Here is a 19,047-nt window from a genome sequence, read left to right as displayed (position 1 = left end):
AGCTCTTCTCTAAATTTTTGGTAGAATTCAGCTGTGAAGCCGTCTGGACCTGGGCTTTTGTTTGCTGGAAGATTTTTGATTACAGTTTCAATTTCCGTGCTTGTGATGGGTCTGTTAAGATTTTCTATTTCTTCCTGGTCGAGTTTTGGAAAGTTGTACTTTTCTAAGAATTTGTCCACTTCTTCCACGTTGTCCATTTTCTTGGCATATAATTGTTGATAGTAGTCTCTTATGATCGTTTGTATTTCTGTGTTGTCTGTTGTGATCTCTCCATTTTCATTTCTAATTTTATTGATTTGATTTTTCTTCCTTTGTTTCTTGATGAGTCTGGCTAATGGTCTGTCAATTTTATTTACCCTTTCAAAGAACCAGCTTTTGGCTTTGTTGATTTTGGCTATGGTCTCTTTTGTTTCTTTTGCATTTATTTCTGCCCTAATTTTTAAGATTTCTTTCCTTCTACTAACCCTGGGGTTCTTCATTTCTTCCTTTTCTAGTTGCTTTAGGTGTAGGGTTAGGTTATTTATTTGACTTTTTTCTTGTTTCTTGAGGTATGCCTGTATTGCTATGAACCTTCTCCTTAGCACTGCTTTTACAGTGTCCCACAGGTTGTTGTGTTTTCATTTTTCATTCGTTTCTATGCATATTTTGATTTCTTTTTTGATTTCTTCTGTGATTTGTTGGTTATTCAGCAGCACGTTGTTCAGCCTCCATATGCTGGAATTTTTAATAGTTTTTATCCTGTAATTGAAATCTAACCTTACTGCATTGTGGTCAGAAAAGATGCTTGGAATGATTTCAATTTTTTTGAATTTACCAAGTTTAGAATTTACGGCCCAGGATGTGATCTATCCTGGAGAGGGTTCCTTGTGCACCTGAGAAAAAGGTGAAATTCATTGTTTTCGGGTGAAATGTCCTATAGATATCAATTAGGTCTAACTGGTCTAGTGTATCATTTAAAGTTTGTATTTCCTTGTTAATTTTCTGATTAATTGATCTATCCATAGGTGTGAGTGGGATATTAAAGTCTCCCACTATTATTGTGTTATTGTTAATTTCCCCTTTCATACTTGTTAGCATTTGTCTTATGCGGTGCTCCTATGTTGGGTGCATATATATTTATAATTGTTATATCTTCTTCTTGGATTGATCCTTTGATGATTATGTAGTGTCTTTGTCTCTTTTCACAGCCTTTGTTTTAAAGCCTATTTTATCTGATATTAGTATTGCTACCCCTGCTTTCTTTTGGTCTCTGTTTGCATGGAATATGTTTTTCCAGCCCTTCACTTTAAGTCTGTATGTGTCCCTTGTTTTGAGGTGGGTCTCTTGTAGACAACATATATAGGTAGTGGTCTTGTTTTTGTATCCATTCAGCCAGTCTTTGTCTTATGGTTGGGGCATTCAACCCATTTACGTTTAAGGTAGTTATTGATAAGTATGATTCCGTTGCCATTTATTTTATTGTTTTGGGTTCTAGGTTATACATCCTTTCTGTGTTTCCTGTCTAGAGAAGATCCTTTAGCATTTGTTGGAGAGCTGGTTTGGTGGTGCTGAATTCTCTCAGCTTTTGCTTGTCTGTAAAGCTTTTGATATCTCCTTCATATTTGAATGAGATCCTTGCTGGGTACAGTAATCTGGGCTGTAGGTTATTTTCTTTCATCACTTTAAGTATGTCCTGCCATTCCCTTCTTGCTTGAAGAATTTCGATTGAAAAATCAGCTGTTATCCTTATGGGAATCTCCTTGTGTGTTATTTGTTGTTTTTCCCTTGCTTCTTTGTGCTTGATCTTTGCTAATTTGATTAATATGTGTCTTGGGGTGTTTTGCCTTGGGTTTATCCTGTTTGGGACTCTCTGGGATTCTTGGAATTGGGTGATTATTTCCTTCCCCATTTTAGGGAAGTTTTCAACTATTATCTCCTCAAGTATTTTCTCATGGTCTTTCTTTTTGTGTTCTTCTTCTGGGACTCCTATGATTTGAATGTTGGGGCATTTAATATTGTCCCAGAGGTCTCTGAGATTGTCCTCATTGCTTTTAATTCGTTTTTCTTTTTTCCTCTCTGATTCATTTATTTCTACCATTCTATCTTCTACCTCACTAATCCTATCTTCTGCCTCTGTTATTCTACTGTTGGTTCCCTCCAGAGTGTTTTTGATCTCATTTATTGCATTATTCATTATATGTTGACTCTTTTTTATTTCTTCTAGGTCCTTGTTAAACCTTTCTTGCATCTTCTCAACCCTTGTCTCCAGGCTATTTATCTGTGATTCCATTTTGATTTCAAGATTTTGGATCCATTTTCACTATCATTATTCGGAATTCTTTATCAGGTAGGTTCCCAATCTCTTCCTCTTTGGTTTGGTTTGGTGGGCATTTATACTGTTCCTTTACCTGCTGGGTATTCCTCTGTCTCTTCATCTTGTTTATATTGCTGAGTTTGGGGTGGCCTTTCTGTATTCTGGCAGTTTGTGGGGTTCTCTTTATTGTGGAATTTCCTCGCTGTGGGTGGGGTTGTATGGGTGGCTTGTCAAGGTTTCCTGGTTAGGGAAGCTTGTGTAGGTGTTCTGGTGGGTGGAGCTGGATTTCTTCTCTCTGGAGTGCAATTAAGTGTCCAGTAATGAGTTGTGAGATGTCAATGGGTTTGGAGTGACTTTGGGAAGCCTGAATATTGAAGCTCAGGGCTATGTTCCTGTGCTGCTGGAGAATTTGTGTGGTATGTCTTACTTTGGAACTTGTTGGCCCTTGGGTGGTGCTTGGTTTCAGTGTAGGTATGGAGGCGTTTGATGAGCTCCTGTCGATTAATGTTCCCTGGGGTCAGGAGTTCTCTGCTGTTCTCAGGATTTGGACTTAAGCCTCCTGCTTCTGGTTTTCAGTCTTAGTTTTACAGTAGCCTCAAGACTTCTCCATTTATATAGCACCGTTGATAAAACATCTCCTTTCGAAGACAATGGGCTGCTTTTCTGGGTGCCTAATGTCCTCTGCCGGCATTTAGAAGTTGTTCTGTGGAATTTACTCAGCGTTCAAATGTTCTTTTGATGAATTTGTGGGGGAGCAAGTGGTCTCCCTGTCCTATTCCTCCTCCATCTTAGGACCGCCCCCTGTACCTACTTATTTTAATCTATAGTCATTTAAGTGTAAACACAGTCTAAAAAAATCTATATTTTTCTTCTTTCCCCACACTTTGTTTTTTGTCATCTTTTACAAGCTCATCAGTTCAGTTCAGTTGCTCAGTCGTGTCTGACTCCTTGCGACCCCATGAATCGCAGCACGCCAGGCCTCCCTGTCCATCACCAACTCCCAGAGTTCACCCAGACTCACGTGCATTGAGTCAGTGATGCCATCCAGCCATCTCATCCTCTGTCATCCCCTTCTCCTCCTGCCCCCAATCCCTCCCAGCATCAGAGTCTTTTCCAATGAGTCAACTCTTCGCATGAGGTGGCCAAAATACTGGAGTCTCAGCTTTAGCAACATTCCTTCCAAAAAACACCCAGGGCTGATCTCCTTTATAATGGACTGGTTGGATCTCCTTGCAGTCCAAGGGACTCTCAGGAGTCTTCTCCAACATACTTATCCCTTAATTGTTTATTTAAAAAAATTAATTTACTTTGAGGCTAATTATTTTATAATATTGTGGATTTTGCTATACATCGACAGGAACCAGCCACGGATGCACATGTTTCCCCCATCCCTCTGGGTTGTCCCAGAGCACCAGCTTTAAGTGCCCTGTTTCATGCATCGAACTTGCACTGGTCCTCTATTTTACATATGGTGATATACATGTTTCAATGCTATTCTCTCAAATCATCCCACCCTCGCCTTCTCCCACATAGTCCAAAATGTGTTCTTTACATCTGTGTCTCTTTTGCTGTCTTGCATATGAGTTGTCATTAGCATCTTTCTAAATTCCATAATATGTGTCAATATACTGCATTGGTGTTTCTCTTTCTGACTTACTTCACTCTGTATAATAAGCTCCAATTTTGTCTCTCTCATTTGAACTGATTCAAATGTGTGTGTGTGTTTTAATAGCTGAGTAATATTCCATTGTGTATATGTACCACTTCTTTATCCAGTCATCTGTCGATGGACATCTAGGTTGTTTCCATGTCCTAGCTATTGTAAACAGTGCTGCAATGAACATTGGGATACATGTATCTCTTTCAATTCCAGTTTCCTCAGTGTGTATGCCTAGCGGTGGGATTGCTGGGTTATATGGCAGTTCTATTTCCCGTTTTTTCACCTTAACTGTTTATTTCAGTTATACTTGATTTTTATGATTTTTGTCCTTTAAACTTAGTACTATCTAAGTCACTGATCCACAGCCTTTACTGTATATTTTCTTTCACTCATTGTATATTTCCTTTTCCATAATTTGTTACATCTTACTATGGTACTTTCTTTTTTACTAAGAGAAGACTCTTTAACACGTTTCAGAGTCAAGTTAGTATTGGTGAACTCTTAGTTTTTGCTTGCCTGAGTTCTTTGTCTTTTCTTCAATTCTGAATGACCATCTGATGGGTAGTATTCTAGGCTGCAGGTTTTTCCCTCTGAGCACTTTAACTGTATCATGCCACTCTATTCTGGCCTGCAAAATTTCTGTAGAAAAGAATCAGGTGATAGCCTTATGGGGGTCCCCTTGTATGTGACACTTTGTTTTTCTCTTGATGCCTTATTTTTGCCATTTTAATGTAACATGTCTTAGTGTGAGTCTCTTTGGTTTCATCTGATTTGGGACTCTGCTTCCTGAACCTGGTTATTTGTTTCCTCCTTCGGGTTTGGGAAGTGTTCAGCCATAATTTCCACAAATACATTTTTGTCCCCTTTCTGTCTTTTCCTTGGAACCACCATAATGCAAATGTTATTATGCTTGCTGTTTTCCCACAGTTTCTTTTAAATGCCATTATTTTCTAATTTTTTTTCTTTTTGATTGATGATTTTTGTTATTCTATTTTCAAGATCAGTAATGCCTTCTTTTGTATCATAGTCTGCTGTTAATTCCTTCTAGTCTGCTTTTCATTTCAGTTATTGTATTCTTGAACTCTGACCAGTATTGTTTACATTTCCCACTTCCTTGTCAAAATTCTCCCTGTGTTCATCTATCCTCTAGTTGTTTTTTAAAAGTTTTTTCTTGTTCTTTTGTTTGAAACAAATTCTTCTTTCTTTTCATTTTGGTTAACTTTCTGTCTCTATGAAATGTGGTGAATAATTACATATCCCAGTCTTGAAGATGTGTCCTTGTGTGGGAGCATCACTATTCAAGCCTATTCAAGTCTGTGTATTCCCACTGGCTTTGGTGGGAGAGCTGGATCTCAACTGAGCACAGGTTGTATCATCCCCCTGGGTGCTGGCATCTATCACCTTGGTAAAAGGTAGGGGTGGAAACTGAGGGGCTAAAGCCAGAGCCAAGTGTGAATTGGGGCTTTTACTATGTTCAGTGGCCATCACCATCTTACTGGTGGCAGGGTCAGGTCCAAAGTGTTTGGGCAGAAACCCTGAAGGTCAGATATGAGCTTGTTCTGGTCCCTCTAAGTATGTATTCTCCCCTCTCCTAGCCATAGTACCTTCACTGCAGAGGGGAGTAGGAACGCAGAAAGAGGGGTTGGAGCAGGCAGCTGGTGCAACTAGGGCATGCATTGGGATGGCTCCAGCATGCCAGTCAGATCTGCAGACAGCTCCTGATCCACTGCCTTCCGTGAGTGCCAGCAATAAACGTCCCTGCCACATTTAACTGCAGTGCTGGGTCTGAGTTGGCTCTGTCCCTCAAAAGTGCACACTTGCTTTGGCAATATTAGCCTATATCCTAGTTGGTATTTGCACAAGAGCTAGAGGCAATGCCGAGGTGTCCATTACTGTCAGAGCACTAGGTAGTTTTAACCTGCTTCCTTTGCCTTGTTCTGAGAGTAAACAAGAGCGTGTCCATGTTCTTCAAAGATGGGAGTCTTAGTCTCTTACACCCTCCTGTCAGTCAGTGGTTTTCAAACCAGCTAAGGGGACTTATCTTCCCAGTGCTGGATGGTGTGCCCAGTATGTGGTTCACACTCCTAAACCCCCAGGAAGGATATGCAAGCTCATGATTTACCCCTCCTCTTCTCTGTACATTCTTAGGGATGTGTGTCCTGACCTCATTGTTTCCCTCCCTTCCTTTATGACTCCTGTGGATCCTTCTTCACAGCCTTGGTTGCCAAAGGGTCTTTCTGCTGGTCTCTAGGTACTTTTCAGTGAGAAGTCCTTCACATTAAGATGTACTTTTCATGTGTTGATGGGGGTAGGTGAGCTCAGCATCTTTCAAACCCACAGTCTTGATTACCTCCCCATTCACATCTTATTTATCACATAGCATAACTTAAATGTGAGGGTACAGATAGTAGAAAAAAGCAAACTCTTCTCCAGTGACCAAAGTCTCTTTGATGAGATACTGGATTTGATAAACTACTATTTTATGATATTTCATAAAACAATGAGAAAGGGATTAGAGCAAGGTATAGCTTTCATGTTCAAGGTTGGATGTTAATTGCACTGGCATTTAATGTTGAGTAAAAATGAATTCTTTTGGGTACCTCTTTCTGCTTTATTGACTATGCCAAAGCTTTTGACTGTGTGGATCACAAGAAACTGTGGAAAATTCTGAGCGAGATGGGAATACCAGACCACCTGACCTGCCTCTTGAGAAATTTGTGTGCAGGTCAGGAAGTAACAGTTAGAACTGGACATGGAACAACAGACTAGTTCCAAATAGGAAAAGGAGTACGTCAAGGCTGTATATTGTCACCCTGCTTATTTAACTTATATGCAGAGTACATCATGAGAAGTGCTGGACAGGAAGAAGCACAAGCTGGAATCAAGATTGCCGGGAGAAATATCAATAACCTCAGATATGCATATAACACCACCCTTATGGCAGAAAGTGAATAGGAACTAAAAAGCCCCTTGCTGAAAGTGAAAGTGGAGAGTGAAAAAGTTGGCTTAAAGCTCAACATTCAGAAAATGAAGATCATGGCATCCGGTCCCACCACTTCATGGGAAATAGATGGGGAAACAGTGTCAGACTTTATTTTTTGGGGCTCCAAAATCACTGCAGATGGTGACTGCAGCCATGAAATTAAAAGACACTTACTCCTTGGAAGGAAAGTTATGACCAACCTAGATAGCATATTCAAAAGCAGAGACATCACTTTGCCAACAAAGGTCCGTCTAGTCAAGGCTATGGTTTTTCCTGTGGTCATGTATGGATGTGAGAGTTGGACTGTGAAGAAGGCTGAGCGCTGAAGAATTGATGCTTTTGAACTGTGGTGTTGGAGAAGACTCTTGAGAGTCCCTTGGACTGCAAGGAGATCCAACCAGTCCATTCTGAAGGAGATCAACCCTGGGATTTCTTTGGAAGGAATGATGCTAAAGCTGAAACTCCAGCACTTTGGCCACCTCATGCAAAAAGTTGACTCACTGGAAAAGACTCTGATGCTGGGAAGGATTGGGGGCAGGAGGAGAAGGGGACGACAGAGGATGACATGGCTGGATGGCATCACTGACTCGATGCACTTGAGTCTGGGTGAACTCCGGGAGTTGGTGATGGACAGGGAGGCCTGGCGTGCTGCGATTCATGGGGTCGCAAGGAGTTGGACACGACTGAGTGACTGAACTGAACTGAAAGTATATGAGAAGAGAAGCAAAAGGCAAAGGAGAAAAGGAAAAATATGTCCCTCTAGATGCAGAGTTCCAAAGAATAGCTAGGAGAGATAAGAAAGCCTTCTTAAATGATCAATGCAAAGAAATACAGGAAAACAACACAATGGGAAAGACTAGAGTTATCTTCAAAAAAATTAGAGACACTAAGGGAACATTTCCTGCAAAGATGGGCACAATAAAGGACAGAGATTATATGGACCTAACAGAAGAGGAAGATATTAAGAAGAGGTGGCAAGAATACACAGAAGAACTATACAAAAAGATCTTCACGACCCAGATAATCATGATGGTGTGATCACTGACCTAGAGCCAGACATTCTGGATGCAAAGTTAAGTGGGCCTTAGGAAGTATCCTTACAAACAAAGCTAGTGGAGGTGATGGAATTCTAGTTGAGCTATTTCAAATCCTGAATGATGATGCTGTGAAAGTGCTGCACTCAATATGCCAGCAAATTTGGAAAACTCAGCAGTGGCCACAGGACTGGAAAAGGTCAGTTTTCATTCCAATCCCAAAGAAAGGCAATGCCAAAGAATTCTCAGACTACCAGACAATTGTACTCATCTCACATGCTAGCAAAGTAATGCTGAAAATTCTCGAAGCTACGCTTCAACAGTACGTGAATTGAGAACTTCCTGATGTTCAAGCTGGATTTAGAAAAGGCAGAGGAACCAGAGATCAAATTGCCAACATCTGCTGGATCATTGAAAAAGGAAGAGAGTTCCAGAAAAACATCTACTTCTGCTTTATTGACTATGCCAGAGCCTTTGACTGTGTGGATCACAACAAACTGTGGAAAATTCTTCAAGAGATGGGAGTACCAGACCACCTTATCTGCCTCCTGAGAAATCTGTATGCAGGTCAAGAAGCAAATTAGAACTGGACATGGAACAATAGACTGGTTCCAAATTGGGAAAAGGGTACACCAAGGCTATATATTGTCACCTTGCTTATTTAAGTCATATGCAGATTACATCATGCGAAATGCGAGGCTGGATGAAGCACAAGCTGGAATCAAGATTGCTGGGAGAAATATCAATAACCTCAGACATGCTGATCACACTACCCTTATGGAAGAAAGTGAAGAGGAACTAAAGAGCCTCTTAATCAAAGTGAAAGAGGAGAGTGAAATAGTTGACTTAAAACTCAACATTAAAAAAACGAAGATCATGGCATCTGATCCCATCAATCACTTCATGGAAAATAGATGGGGAAACAATGGAAACAGTACAGACTTTATTACTGGGGGCTCCAAAATCACTGCAGATAGTGATGGCAGTCATGAAATTAAAAGACGCTTGCTCCTTGGAAGGAAAGCTGCAGCAAATCTAGACAGCCTATTAGAAAGCAGAGACATTACTTTGCCAACAAAGGTCCGTCTAGTCAAGGTTATGGTTTTTCCAGTAGTCATGTATGGATGTGAGAGTTGGAGTATAAAGAATGCTGAGTGTCAAAGAACTGATACTTTTGAACTGTGCTGTTGGAGAAGACTCTTGGAGAGTCCCTTAGACTGCAAGGGGATCAAACCAGCCCATCCTAAAGGAAATCAATCCTGAGTATTCATTGGAAGGACTGATGTTGACTCTGAAGCTCCAATACTTTGGCCAACTGATGCAAAAAACTGACTCATTAGAAAAGACCCTGATGCTGTGAAAGATTGAAGGCAGGAGGAGAAGGGGACAACAGAGGATGAGATGGTTAGATGGAATCGCCGACTAAATGGACATGAATTTGAGCGAGATCTGGGAGTTGGTGATAGACAGGGAAGCCTGGCATGCTGCAGTCCATGGGTCATAAAGAGTTGGATACAAGTGAGCAACTGAACTGAACTGAAAGTATATTCAAATATGTCTGCATCCTTTTTTTAACTGGCATTTCTTTAGATAAAGCCTCCATTATCTCTCATCAGGACTCCAGTCCAGTCTCCTTGTTTCTACTCCTGTCTACCCTCTAATCCATTATTTACTATAGCCAGAAGAGTATTTAAAAAGTATTAAAAAAATATGTACCCCTTTATGCTACTCCCCTAATTAAAACCATTGGAATAAAATGTAAACTTCTACCATGGCCTACCAAGATAGCCCCCAAAGATACTGGCTTCCCAGTATTCTGTGTGGCCAATAGCCTACATTAGAAATGATTTTTAAAATTAGGTTATAAAGGACTGCAGCTTCTATTTTAAGCATTCTCTCCCTTCAACAGGGCTTTCTCAATGGCTCAGAATGTAAAAAATCCACCTGCAATGCAGATGTAGGAGACACAGGTTCGATCCTTGGGTTGGGAAGATCCCCTGGAGGAGGGCATGGCAACCCACTTCAATATTTTTGGTGGGAAATCCCATGGACAGAAGTGCCTGGTGGCTATGGTCCTTGGGGTCGCAAAGGACCAAAGGACCCTGAAGCGACTGAACACACACACTCCCTTCAACACTCTCTTCTTCACTCCCTTGGATCTTTCACTTTAAAGGAAACAATTCCATGTTAAGAGCAGCTCTGTGGAGAGACCTCCATGGAAAAGAACTATAGCCTCTGGCCAGGAGCCACTGTGGAACTGAGGATGGCCAGAATCCACATGAGTGATCTAGGAGGTTTGAAGACTATTCATTCAAGCTCTGAGATGACTATAAACCTGGTCAACAGCTCTACTGTAACCTCATTAGGGCCCTTGAGCCAGAAACACCTGGCTAAACGATTCCCAGATTCTTGACTCGGAGAAAATGTGTAAGACGTTTGCAGTCATAAACTGTTACCTTTTGGGATACTTTGTTATATGGCAATAGATAATTCATGCAGCCAACAAAGGTCCTGATAACTTGATCCTTGTCTATTTCTCCAATATCAATTTATATTACTCTCTTCCTGCTTATTATGCTCCAGTGACATAGGCCTTCTTTCAACTCCAAAGGGCCAAACTTTCCCCGCCTGCTTTGTACCTGCTATTACTTCTACTTAGAATACCCACCCTCCTAATATCTGAATGGCTAGTCATTTTTCATTCTTTATTGATTTTATTCTTCCTACCTAACATATATCCCATATTTCACTTCACCCTATTTTCTTCATGGCACTAAGCACAATTTGTAATTTCCACCCCCCATCCACATTATAAATGAAAGCATCAGGAAAGCAGGGACCATATCCATCACCTTCTTCACTGTTTCCCCTATATTTATTCAGAGCATGGCACAGAGCGGGACTTAAATGAACACTTGGTAGATGAGTAAACTATTGAAACATTTTTTCAAAAACAAAACAAACATAAAACTCACTTCAGACATTAGTTATGGTAATAGAGGCCACATATTCTTATAGCGATATGGAAAAGAAAGGTTATCTTTGTTAGTGGAAATGCAATTTTATAATGATAAACCAGGAGAGAGTATCCAGTATACTTACTTGATTTTGGCCACAACAAACAGATCATTGAACAGGAAAAGATGCCGCTCCTGCCTCTGCAGGCCTCTCTTGAGTTCTACACGGCCATCAATAAGCAGAGTCCTACTGGAGCACACAAATGATGACAGAAATGCACATGTGTCCAGGCTAGCAGAAGGACTTTCTCTGTAAAAGAGCAAACACCACACATCTTCAGTCAAATGATCAAGCATAGGATTGTTTCTACAGAGATTATATTTTAAAATTGGTCAAGAAATACAAAGCTCTCTCTCTATTTTTTAATGCAATGGCATAGTTTCCTAACAGGTCCCTTTTCATAGTAATGAAAACTTACACATACTCCTTTGTGTAAGATATTTTTTTACTCAGTACTTCTTGTTACGTTTAGTCTATCTCGACCTGGTAGGCCTCAATATCTCATTATAAACTTTTTTAAACAAAAAGCAAAAAATTTTTATAATAAACATATATATATCCCAACCTAGATTCTACTATCAAAATTTTACTATACTTGCTTTATCACATATCTATCCAACTATCTATTAACCCATTTGATTTTTGGTGTTTCAGTACAAACTGATACAGCAGTACATTTCACCCTGAGTATTTTAGCATGCATATCATGTACAATGAAATGTAAAATTCTAGGTATATATTTCATGAGTGTTGACAAATGTATTCACTTGTGTGATTTAAACCCTTATCAAGATGTAGAACATTATCATCACTCCAAAAATTTTTCCTCTTATTCCTTTTCAGTTGTTATATTAGATAAAGATGGCTTCTATGTATTGGCCTGAGTTATTTCTTCATTGAAGGCTGAGATCCATTAGCTCCAACTAAATGTTGTATAAACCAACATTTTTATATACTCGATTATTAAAAAAAAATGACCCCAAACAAGCAGACTTTTATTTATTTATTTTTAATTTAATTTTTAAACTTTACATAATTGTATTAGTTTTGCCAAATATCAAAATGAATCCACCACAGGTATACATGTGTTCCCCATCCTGAACCCTCCTCCCTCCTCCCTCCCCATACCATCCCTCTGGGTCGTCCCAGTGCACTAGCCCCAAGCATCCAGTATCGTGCATCGAACCTGGACTATAGCTTGCCTGCTTTGTATATTCCACAAAACAACACTGAACATCTTCTAGCCATTGATAAGATAGAGGTTGGGGTTTTAAGACCTGAAGTCACTACTATAGTAGTGACTATCAGAGATAGTAGCAACATCACTTAGACATGTAACTTCCAGAGACAGTCACTGCAGTCTCCTTCACCTCAGGACTCCTTTGCCCTCCTTCTCTTTTGGCCAGAAGCCTCTAGCTAGTCTCATGCTGTGAGGACTTTTCTTATGCAAACCTGTCCAATGATAATAGCTTTTTCATTCATCAAGCCCCAGATCCCTCAAACTCCTTACAACAGTTAATCCTTACTCCATCAGTCCTAAGGCAACCATTATTATGATTTTTTTCCCCTCAGAAATTTTGCCTATTCTATCATTTCATATTAATGGAAACTTATATATACTCTTTTGTGTAAGTTATTTTTTAACTCAGTATTTTTTGTTACATTTATTAGCAATTCATTCCTTTATATTGATGAATAGTATTCCACTGTATAAATACATGTTTGCTTATTTATTCTATTGATGGACAGCTGGGCTCTTTTCAGTTTTTAGCTATTATGAGTAAAACTGCTATTAAACTTCTACTAGTCTTTTTTTATAACCTATGTTTACATTTTTCTTCAATAAAGAACTCACAGTGGGTCACAGCATAGCTGTATGCTATTTTTAGGAAAAAAAAGAAACTACCAGTAAGTATTCCAGAATGGTTATATTAATTTATATTTTCAACAATATTCCAGGATAATTCCAGTTACTTCACAACCATGTCAACATTTGTAAACGTTTTATATTTTGGCCATTCTAATGGATATATAGCATGTCGCATTAAGATTTTATTTTGCACTCCTGATGGCTAATAATGTTGAATACCCATGCTCTTACTGGTTATTTACATATACTAATTTGTGAATTGCTCCAAATCATATTTATTTATTATTGAAATCAGGAATTTTTCATATATCCTGGATCTATCTCCTGGATATACATATACTGCTGCTGCTGCTGCTAAATCACTTCAGTCGTATCTGACTCAGTCTGTGCGACCCCATAGATGGCAGCCTACCAGGCTCCTCTGTCCCTGGGATTCTCCAGGCAAGAATCCTGAAGTGGGTTGCCATTTCCTTCTCCAAGGCATGCATGCATGCTAAGTCACTTCAGTCATGTCTGACTCTGTGCAACCCTGTGGAGAGCAGCCCACCAGGCCCCTCTGTCCACAGGATTCTCTAGGCAAGAATATTGGAGTGGGTTGCCATATATGCATATATACACACACATACATATACACATGCATATATGCATATATAAATATATATTTATCTTTTGTCAAATTTTGCAAGTATTTTCTTCTAGTCTTTGATTTGCTTGTATATATATATTTTATTTATTGAAGTATAGTTGATTTACAATGTTGTGCTAACTTCAGCTGTATAGCAAAAAGAATCAGTTACACATATACATATATCCACTCTTTTTTAGATTCTTTCTCATATAAACCATTACAGAGGAGTGAATAGAATTTCCTGGCCTACTCAGAATACTGAGTACTTATCAGTTATCTATTTATATTTAGCAGTGTGTATATGACAAGTCCAATCTCCCAATTTATCCCTCTCCCTGCTTTTTCTTGTTAACTTACATCTGTAACTCTATTTCTGTTTTGTAGATAACTGTTTTTAACATTCCACATATAAGTGATATCACATATTTGTCCTTGATTCATGTCACTCAGTATGACACTCTCTAGGTCCTTCCATGTTGCTGCAAATGGCATTATTTAATTCTTTCTATGGTTGAGTAATGCTCCATTGTACATATGTACCACATCTTCTTTACCCATTCCTCTGTTGATGGACATTTAGTCTGCTTCTGTGTCCTGGCTAATGTAAATAGTGCTTCAGTGAACACTGGGGTGCATGTATCTGTTTGAATCATGGTTTTCTCTGGATAGATGCCCAGGAGTGGGATTGCTGGATCACATGGCAACTCTGCCTTTACTTTTTAAAGAAACCTCCATACTGTTCACCACAGTAGCTTTACTAATTTACATTCCCACCAATGGTTTAGGAGAGTCACGCTTTTCTCCATACCTTTGCCAGCATTTATTGCCTGTAGATTTTTTGAGATGGTCATTCTTATTGGTGTGAGGTAATACCTCATTGTAGCTGTAATTTGCATTTACTTAATGAAAAAGTGATGCTGAGCCATCTTTTGATATGTTTGTTGGCCATCTGTATGTATTCTTTGGAGAAATGTCTGTTTAGATCTTCTGCCCATTTTCTGATGGGGTTGTTTGCTTTTTATGTTGAGTTCCATAAAGTATTTGTATATTTTGGAGATTAATCTCATCAGTTGTTTCACTTGCAATTATTTCCTCCCATTCTGAGGGGTGTATTTTCATTTTGTTTATGGTTTCTTTTGCTGTGTAAAAGCTTTCAAGTCCCACTTGTTTATTTTTGTTTTTATTTTCTTTACTCTAGGAGGTGGACTGAAAAAGATCTTGCTGTGATCCATGCCAAAGAGTGTTCTGCCTAAGTTTTCCTTCTAACAGTTTTATAGTGTCTGGCCTATCATTTATGTCTTTAATCTACTGTGAGTTTATTTTTGTGTATGGTGTTAGGGAATGTTCTAATTTCATTCTTTTTACATGTAGCTGTCCAGTTTTCCCAGCACCATATTTTGAAAAAACTGTCTTTTGTCCATTGCATCTTCTTGCCTCCTTTGTTATAGACTAAGTGGCCCTAAGTGTGTGGGTTTATTTTACCTCTGGACTTTCTACCCTGTTCCATTGATTCATATTTTTTTTCTGCCAGTACCATATTGTCTTGATGACTGTAGCTTTGTAATACAGTCTAAAGTCAGAAAGGTTGATTCCCTCAGCTCCATTTTTCTTTCTCAAGACTGTTTTGGTTATTTGCAAAATTTTTGTTCTAATGTAATGGAAAATGATCTTAGTAATATGATAGGACTTACCTTAAATCTGTAGATTGCTTTGGGTACTACAGTCATTTTCACAATATTGATTCTTCCAATCAATAGACATGGTCTATCTCTCCATCTGTTTACATCATCTTCAATTCTTTCAGCAGTATCTTACAGTTTTCTGAGTAGAAGTCTTTCATCATTAGGTAGTTTTATTCCTAGGCATTTTATTCTTTTTAATATGATGGTGAGTGGGGTTGTTTCTCTGATTTTCTGATCTTTCATTGTTAGTGTATAAGAATGCAAGAGATTTCTGTGTGTTAATTTTATATCCTGCAACTTTGTAAATTCATCAATGAGCTCTAGTAGTTTTCTGGTAGCATCTTCAGAATTTTCTATGTATAGTATCATGTTATCTCCAAACAGTGACAGTTTAACTTTTCCAATATGGATTCCTTTCTTTTTCTCCTCTGATTGCTGTCACTATGACTTCCAAAATTATATTGAATAATAGTGGGGAGAGTGGACATCCTTGTCTTGTTCCTAATCTTAAGAATGCTCTCAGTTTTTCACCAGTAAGAATGATACTTGCTGTGGGTTTGTTGTATATGGCCCTTCCTATGTTGAGGTAAGTTACATTTGGCTTTCCTGGTGGCTCAGCAGTAAAGAATCCACCTGCCAATGGAGGAGACAGGAGTCCTATTCATGGGTTGGGAAGATTCCCTGAGAGGGATATGGCAACCCACTCCAGTATGGTTGCCTGGGAAATATGGACAGAGGAGCCTGGGAAGCTACAGTCCATGGGGTCACAAAGAGCTGGACACGATTTAGTGACTATACAGCAACACAGGTTCCCTTTGCACACTTTCTGAAGAGTTTTTCAATCATAAACAGGCATTGAATTTTGTCAATAATTTTTCTGTGTCTATTGAAATGATTATATGGTTTTTATCCTTCACTTTATTCATGTGGTGTTTCATACTGATTTATAGATATTGAAAAAAATCTTTGTATTCTTAAGATAAATTCCACTTGACCATGATGTATGATTCTTTTAATGAGTTGCTGGATTCAGTTTAGGACTTTCTTGAGGATTTCTCTGTTTACATTCTTCAGTAATACTGATCTGTAGTTTCCTTTTTGTGTGTGATATCTTTGTCTGGTTTTGGTATCAGGGTGATGGTGGCCTCACAGAATGAGTTCAAAAGTGTTCCTTCCTCTGCAATTTTTAAACTTAATATTGCAGGATAATTCTAGTTACTTCACAACCATATCAACATTTGGCATTGTTAATCTTTAAAATTTTGGTCATTCTAGTGGATATATAGTAGCATCTCAATAAGATTTTAATTTGCATTTCTCTGATGACTAATAATGTTGAACATTCATGTTCTTATTGGTCATGCATATATATTAATTTGTGAATTGTCTCCAAGTCTTTTTAAAGTTTTTTCTTTCTCTGTTTCCCCCAGTCCTGTGGAAGTCCTGTAATCAAATTCTGTTAGCCTTCAAAGTCAGGTTTCCTGGGGATTCCTAGTCTCTTTGCCAGATCCCCAGACTAAAAAGCCTGTGATGGGGGTCAGAACCTTCACAATAGTGGGAGAATTTCTTTGGTATTATTGTTCTCCAGTCTGTGGGCTGCCTACCCAGCAGGTATGGGACTTGATTTTATTATGACTGTGTCTCTCCTACCGTCTCACTGTAGCTTCTCCTTTGTCTTTGGATGTGGGGAATCATTTTTTTGGTGGGTTCCAGAGTCTTCCTGTTGATAGCTGCAATTTTGGTGCTCTCACAGGAGGAGATGAGCGCACGTCCTTCTACTCTACCATCTTGAACCACACTCCCTTGTCTTCAAATCTTAAAAATATTGTGTTACATATTCTTTTTATTATTGAGTTGTGGAAATTTTTTATATATCCTGGATGTATGTGCATATGTATCTATTTTCTGAGTATAGATATATACATACATACATACATGCACCTATGCACTATTACACATAAATATACATGTATATCCTCTGTTAAATGTTTGCAAATATTTTCTCTCGTCTATGATTTGCCTGTACATTTTCTTAAAACTTAAAAGAGTTTTAATTTTGATGAAGCCTACTTTATTATTTTTATAATGATTTTTTCTGTCCTTTTAAAGAAATATTTGCCTATTCCCAAGTCATGAAGATACTCTCCTATGTTTTTCACTAAAGTATGTATGAGTTTAGTTTTTACAACTAAGTTTACAATTTACATTAAATTAATTTTGGTTTATGGTACAAGGTAGGGGCTTAGCTTCATTTTGTTTTTCTATATGATCACCTTTTCCTTTCCTCAGGATTGCTTTGGTACCTTTGTTGAAAAATCACATGACTACAGAGAACAGGTCTATTTTTGGGCTTTCTATTTTTTTTCTTTAAAGTTTATCAACAAACTTCATTATAGAATATAGAATATCTTGAAAATTCTATGTTAGGATGAACTTATACTTTTTTCCTTCCCTTTTTTTTCAATTGGAGGCTAAGTGCTTTACAATGTCGTGGTGGTCTCTGCTACACATCAATGCAAATGGGTCATAATTGTATTTATAACCCTTCCCTCCTGAACCTTCCCCGCCATACCCATTCCACTCCTCTAGGTCATCAGAGCATCAGGTTCAGTTCCCTGTGTTACAGAGCAGCCTCCTGCTAGTTATCTATTTTATACATGATAAGAGTGTATATGTCAATGCTACTTTCTCAAGTTGTCCTACCCTCTCCTCTTTCCCCTGCTCTGTCCACCAGACCATTTTCTATGTCTCCATCTACACTTCTTCTCTGTAAATAGGTTCAACAGATTCACTGATCATTTTAAAGATTAATCTATGTCACATTGCCTTATTATTCTATCTTTACAGAGCAAATCACAAAATTAGGCAGTATAAGTCTACGAACTTTTTCTTGTTTTAAAACTGCTTTGGATAATCTGGGCTTCCCCGGTGGCTCAGTGGTAAAGAATCTGCCTTCAAAGCAGGAGCTGCAGGAGACTCGGGTTTGATCCCTGGGTCAGGAAGATACCCTGGAGAAAGGCATGACAATCCACTGCAGTATTCTTGCCTAGAGAATCCCATGGACAGAGGGGCCTGGTGGGCTACAGTCCACGGGATCCCAAAGAGTTGGATACGACTGAAGTGACTTAGCAGCAGCAGCAGCTTTGGGTAATCTGCTATTATTCAAATCCTCTGTAATTATTTTAATTACACTGTATTAAATAACACATTGCATTAACACATATAATCCTCTGTATTAATTTATACATTTTTGAGATTAAAAAACATGAAGAACACAGGAAAGAAAACCTGTTGTGGTGAAGGAAGAGGCAATGAACACAGCTTCAGTTATACTGAGTGTAAAATTAGCAGTGAACTTTTGATATGCGAATACAAGGAAGGCAGCTACCACTTAAAAGAGATGTCATATTTGTAATCATACAAAGACAGCTACACAAATAATACTATGGGAATGACTAGAACTGCCCATAGATACGAGTGAATACTTATTAAAAGCAACAAGGGAAAAGCAATAACATATCTACAAAGGAACTCTCTTAAGGCAATCAGCTTGACTTTTCAGCAGAGAGTCTGCAAACCAGAAGGGAGTGACATGATATATTTTCAATGATGAAAGAGAAAAACCTACAACCACGGAATTACCCAGCAAAGCTTTCCTTCAGATTTGGAAGACAGATCAAAAAGTCTTACAGAGAAGTAAAAGCTGAAAGAGTTCAGCATCACAAACCAACTTTATAAGCAATGTTAAAGGGATTTCTCTAAGTAGACAAGGCCATAACTAGAAATATAAAAATTATGAAAGGAAAAATTTCACTGGTAAAGGCAAATATTCAGTAAGGGTAGTAGGCCAATCACATTTAAAGACAGTAGGAAGGTTAA

The 19,047-nt window shown here is 38.6% G+C and overlaps 1 protein-coding gene across 3 annotated transcripts in view; it reads right to left on the bottom strand.

Moving 5' to 3' along the window:
- The window catches only part of ARHGAP20 (Rho GTPase activating protein 20), a 211,222-nt gene that overhangs the window by 87,644 nt on the left and 104,531 nt on the right, over window positions 1-19,047 (bottom strand). For all 3 annotated transcript variants that reach the window (XM_027563800.1, XM_027563799.1, XM_027563802.1), the window contains exon 3: window positions 11,073-11,237. In XM_027563800.1, coding sequence (XP_027419601.1) covers window positions 11,073-11,237 — 165 coding nt within the window. The remainder of the gene's footprint in view (window positions 1-11,072; window positions 11,238-19,047) is intronic.

This window comes from Bos indicus x Bos taurus, chromosome 15 (genome assembly GCF_003369695.1).
Source record: "Bos indicus x Bos taurus breed Angus x Brahman F1 hybrid chromosome 15, Bos_hybrid_MaternalHap_v2.0, whole genome shotgun sequence".
In the NCBI taxonomy this organism is placed as follows: domain Eukaryota; kingdom Metazoa; phylum Chordata; class Mammalia; order Artiodactyla; family Bovidae; genus Bos; species Bos indicus x Bos taurus.
Note: the sequence above shows the minus strand (reverse complement) of the source record. Positions and strands in the feature narration are given on the sequence as shown.